General features: G+C 39.8%; 1 protein-coding gene across 1 annotated transcript in view; it reads left to right on the forward strand.

Moving 5' to 3' along the window:
* LOC116463701 (coiled-coil domain-containing protein 30-like) overlaps window positions 1-6,000 on the forward strand; it is a 159,004-nt gene that overhangs the window by 5,577 nt on the left and 147,427 nt on the right. Inside the window, exon 2 of the mRNA XM_032146915.2 lies at window positions 4,366-4,519. Coding sequence (XP_032002806.1) covers window positions 4,366-4,519 — 154 coding nt within the window. The remainder of the gene's footprint in view (window positions 1-4,365; window positions 4,520-6,000) is intronic.

A 6,000-nucleotide genomic window follows, 5' to 3' on the forward strand; every position in this document is an offset into this window, starting at 1 on the left:
GGGCAACGTGCGGAAACCCCATCTCTACAAAAAATCCAAAAATTAGCCAGGCATGGTGGCATGCACTTGTAGTCTCAGTCACTCAGGAGGCAGAGGTGGGAGGATCACCTGAGCCTTAGAGGTCAAGGCTGTGGTGAGCCATGATTGCATCACTGCACCCCAGCCTGGGGAATGGAGTGAGACCCTGTCTCAAACAACAGAACAAAACAAAACAAAAACCAAAACCCCCCCCCCCAGGTACCCATTTTATGATAAAATATAGCCTGTAACATTTGTGTTGCATTCCCAATTTGGTTAAAGCTAATATTTTGTTTTAGCTAATGTTGTAAAGAGCCTGAGCATAAAATAATCAGCAGAGTCACTTTTTTTATTTGTAGAAACTGACAAACTGATTCTAAAATTGATGTGGACATGCAAGGTCCTAGACTAGTCAAAAAACTGAAAAAGAACAAAGTTGGAGGACTAACACTTCCTGATTTCAAGACTTAACCATAAAGCTGTAGCAATCAAGAAAATATACTCTTGGGCTGGACGCGATGTTTCACACCTGTAATCTCAGCACTTTGGGAGGCCGAGGTGGGCAGATCACCGGAGGTCAGGAGTTCAAGACTAGCCTGGCCAACATGGTGAAACCCCATCTGTACTAAAAATACAAAAATTAGCCAGGCGTGGTTGTGGGTGCCTGTAATCCTAGCTATTCAGGAGGCTGAGGCAGGAGAATCGCTTGAACATGGGAGGTGGAGGTTGCAGTGAGCCGAGATTGCACCATTGCACTCCAGCCTGGGCGAAAGAGTGAGACTCCGTCTCAAAAAAAGAAAATGCATTCTTGGCATTCAGATAGATCTATAGATCTCTCAATAGAGAGTCCAGAAATAAGCCCACAAGTACACCATCAACAGATTTTCAACAAAGGTGACAAAGTAATTCAATGAGAAAAAGATAACCTTTTCAACAAATGATGCTGGAACAATTAGATATAGACATATGCTAAAAAAAAAAAAAGCCCCCCAAATCCTGATCGAAGTTCTGTTTCCCATTGGTGAGGAATGCCTGCTCTAAATACCACAAGATGGCCAAATACATGACACCTGACACTGGAGAGAAATGAGATTGATAACAGTTTATTAGTCACATATACTCACAGCCCATGGGAAGAGGATAGATATGCTATGCTATGCAGGGCCACAAGGGATTACTCTCAGGAATAGAATGAACTCACAGGGGGTATGGGAGGCAGGCTTTGTAGTAACAAGAAGATGAGGTGCCTCGTGGTTCCCATGGAAAGATGTGATTGGCTTGTGTGAAAAATTCTATGGGCTGGCAGGGAAGTGAAACTCATTAGTTTGAGGACTGGGTGGAGTACAGCTGCTCTGGCTGATAGAGGAACTGGCCAGATGGGGACTCTTTCTCTCTGGATGGGGGACATCTCTGGTGTGAGCCGAGTAACTGATGGCTAGGCTTTTTTGGGGCTTCCGTGAGGCTGAAAGATGTCAAGGCAATACATGAAATTTTAGACCTTGCAATAAATTTATCTCACACCATATATAAAAATTAACTCAAATTGTTTGATAGATATGATCTGTGATTATGAAATATCTATTCATTTTCTAATGTATATAGGTAAATTTTTATAATTTTCCCCACAAAGATCTTGCCCATTTTTGTTAGATTTATTCATAGGTGCTTCATATTTTTAGATGCTATTAATAATAAATGCTATCTTTTTTAAAAAATTAATTTTCTACTTATTTGTTACTGGTATTTTAAATTATAATTATTTTTATATATTGACCTTATATCTAGCAATCTTGCTAAAGTTTATCATTCATTTTTATACTTTAGTTGAGGATTTAAACATTTTCTCTCTCTTTTTCTTGTCCAGGTTGGAGTGCCGGAGTGCTCTCCATTCACTGCAGCCTCAACCTCCTGGGCTCAAGTAATCCTCCTGTCTTGTCCTCCCAAAATGCTGGGATTACAGGTGACCCACCACACCCAGGCAAAATAACATTTTTGTTCATGAAGACTGATTTATGTACATTTCATTTATATATTGAATTTTGTTAAGAAGAAATTGGAACAATCCACCAGTCTCTACAAAGAGAACATCAAGAACCTGTGTAACAGTCTAAAAAAACTGAGCGAGGTAAAAAAGAAATTATAATCCTTTACTTAATAATTGTGGCTAATTACAAATCAGCTTTTACCTTAGAAGTATTTTGTTTGAATATATGAAAATGTATAGATTCATGGACAGATGTGGTGGCTCATGCCTATAATCCCAGCACTTTGGGAGACCAAAACTGGAGGATGACCTGAGGCCAGGAGTTCAAGACCAGCCTGGGTAACATAGTGAGACTTAGTTTCTATGAAAAATAAAAAAAATTAGCTGAGTGTGGTGGCATGTGCCTGTAGTCCCAGTTACATGAGAGGCTGAGGTGGGAGGATTGCTTGAGCCCAGGAGCTGGAGGCTGCAGTGAGCTATGGTCGCGCCACTACACTCTAGCCTGGGTGACAGAGCATGACCTCGTCTCTTTAAAAAAAAAAAAAAGAGTCATGCTGTAAAAAGTATCAAATTATGCATAAAAGTATTTTGAACACATCACAAAAATTTGAGGAGGAAAAAATCACTCATTTGACATGATAGCTGATTTTTTATTGAATGTATCCAAATTTAAACAATCAATGTATATTATGTCCTTTTAAAAATCACCGTGGGACTAGGCCAGGCGCAGTGGCTCATACCTGTAATCCCAGCACTTTGGGAGGCCAAGGCAGACAGATCACCTGAGGTCAGGAGTTCAAGACCTGCCTGGCCAACATGGTGAAACCCTGTCTCTACTAAAAAATACAAAAATTAGCCAGGCATCATGGTACACACCTGTAATCCCAGCTACTAGGGAGACTGAGGCAGGAGAATCGCTTGAATCTGGGAGGCGTAGGTTGCAGTGAGCCAAGATTATGTCACTGCACTCCAGCCTGGGTGACAGAGCAAAACCCTGTCTCAAAAAAAAAAAAAATCACCTTGGGACTATACATATTTTTTATTTACAAATATGTTTGTAGTTCCCCTTTTAAGGAGTTCTTTAGACTATGTAACACATTATTTTAAATATATTCAATTCTGTTCATGGAATTTAATGTTTTTGATCTAGGGAAATGTTATTAAAAGGTAAGTCTGGTGAATAAAGTATACACTGTGAATTTAAGTATGGGAGGTAACCCAAGATTAAACTGTTATGTCACAGTATTATTTGCAATAGCAAAAATCAGAAGCTATCCAAATTTTTAAGTGAGTACAGAAATAATGTTATAGCCATGCTGGAACACAGTACAGCCTTTAAAAATGATCAGTACAAGCTGGGAGTGGTGGCTCATGCCTGTAATCCAGCACTTTGGAAGGCCAAGGTGGGTGGATCACGAGGTCAGGAGTTCGAGACCAGCTTGGCCAACGTGATGAAATCCTGCCTCTACTAAAGATACAAAAAATGAGCCAGTCATGGTGGTGCGTGCCTATAATCCCAGCACTTGGGGGTTTGAGGCAGGAGAATCGCTTGAACCTGGGAGGCGGAGGTTGCAGTAAGCCGAGATTGCACCATTGCACTCTAGCCTGGGCGACCAGGCGAGACTCCATCTCAAAAAAAAAAAAAAATTATCATTACAAAATCTGTACAGCAATTTACAGAGAAGTGTTCCTGTATAATGTTAAATTTAAAAAGCCAGGCCGGGCACGGTGGCTCACGCTTGTAATCCCAGCACTTTGGGAGGCCGAGGCGGGCGGATCACGAGGTCGGGAGATCGAGACCACGGTGAAACCCCGTCTCTACTAAAAATACAAAAAATTAGCCGGGCGTGGTGGCGGGCGCCTGTAGTCCCAGCTACTCGGAGAGGCTGAGGCAGGAGAATGGCGTGAACCCGGGAGGCGGAGCTTGCAGTGAGCCGAGATTGCGCCACTGCACTCCAGCCTGGGCGACAGAGTGAGACTCCGTCTCAAAAAAAAAAAAAAAAAAGCCAGACAGAAACTTGTACATGTATTAGTATTACGACTATGTAAAAATGTATATGAATAAAAAATACTGCAAAGAAATGTAACAATACGCTCATACCTCTTGGATGTTAGGTTGAACCACATGAAACCACATATTTACAAGTAAAAGCAATCAAATATCACCAGTTTTATTTGGTTCAACCTATTCTTTGAAAGGAAATACACAGACACACACATACACACTCACACACACAAAGAAATACACACAGATATTGTTTGCTAATTTTCTTTACTGGCTTTTAAACATTAATAGAAAATAGCAAAATGTCATGAGAGTACATTTGCTCTTTGTTTTATTACTAATAGAAGTTTTATTTCAGTATCATAATGAAGACCTGGAAAAAGACAAAACATCACAAAACTGCCTAGGAAGAGGAATGGAACGAGTAGCAAAGAAGTTAGGGGTGGCTCATGAAGAGATTCAAAGGCTCACTGATGAACTACAAGTGAAGGAGAAAGAACAGTGTAAATTAGGTAAGCTGTGGTTTCAGATGACCATTTCCGATCATGCTTTAACTATACTGATCTCACCTCAGGGTGGAACATGAGAAAAAAAAAACACTGAGAAAAAAAGATTTTAAGATAAACACATAAAAGTGATGAACAGCCTCATTTTCTACCATGCTAGGAATTTTTTTCAAAGCCCAAACATATCTACCAAAAGTGCGCAACTCGTAAGTGTATACCACTCACCACAAGAAATTCCCAGCCTCTCAGAAGCCCCCCTTTGTTCCTTCTTTCCATCTCTACATCCTTCCTCCTCCTTCAGAGTAACTACTGTCCTGACTGAATGCAGTTTCTGTGTTTGACTATATGCAGTATGCCTTCTATGGTTTGCTTCTCCTGCTCAGTCTTATAAGAGTCATTCATTTTGTTACACGTAGCAGTTGTTTGTTCATAGTTGTTTATAGTATTTCATTAATAAACATACTGCAATTTATCCATTCTACTGATGGACGATTGTGTTGTCAGTTTTTGTCTATTATGAATATTGCTGCTATAAACATTTTGGTATATGTCTCAGTGTGCTTATTACACATTTCTGATTGTGCTAAGAGCAGAATTACTGAATCAAAGGGCAGGTTCTACTTTGGTCTTCCAAGGTAATTATACTAATTTAAGCTTTCCTCAGTTGTATGTGAGATTTTAGTTCCTCCACCTTCGTTTTCAATACGTGGTACTATCAGTCTTATTAACTTCACCTTTTATGTTGAGTGTGTCGTGGTATTTAAGTGTGGCTTTAATTGGTATTCCCTGACTGCTAATTAAGTTGAAAATCTTTTCATATGTTTGTTGTTGTTGTTACTTATTTGGATATACAACTTTGTGAAGTTCCTGCTCGAATCTCTTGTATATTTTTCTATTTTATTTATTTGTGGGAGTTCTTTATATATTGTAGATATGAGCCTTTTGTTGGTTATAAATGTTATGTTGTTGTTATTGGTTTTTTTTTTTACCATAAATGCTAATATTCATCAAGTTGGGTTTAAGTGAATTATTCTTTATGCTTTCTGAGTTTTCACATTTAAAGCCTTTTCTTCACTACAAGATTATTGAAAATATTTACTGGTTTTGGGGAGGTACTTTTATTGTGTATATTTATATCTTTGCTTTATCTAGAATTTAGTATAAAAATTTTAAATTAGCCGGGCGCGGTGGCTCACGCTTGTAATCCCAGCACTTTGGGAGGCCGAGGCGGGCGGATCACGAGGTCAGGATATTGAGACCATAGTGAAACCCCGTCTCTACTAAAAATACAAAAAATTAGCCGGGCGTGGTGGCAGGTGCCTGTAGTCCCAGCTACTCGGAGAGGCTGAGGCAGGAGAATGGCGTGAACCCGGGAGGCGGAGCTTGCAGTGAGCCGAGATTGCGCCACTGCACTCCAGCCTGGGCGACAGAGCAAGACTCCATCTCAAAAAAAAAAAAAAAAAAAAAAAAAAAAAAAAAAAAAAAAA

This window comes from Hylobates moloch, unplaced genomic scaffold, assembly GCF_009828535.3.
Source record: "Hylobates moloch isolate HMO894 unplaced genomic scaffold, HMol_V3 SCAFFOLD_54, whole genome shotgun sequence".
In the NCBI taxonomy this organism is placed as follows: Eukaryota; Metazoa; Chordata; class Mammalia; order Primates; family Hylobatidae; genus Hylobates; species Hylobates moloch.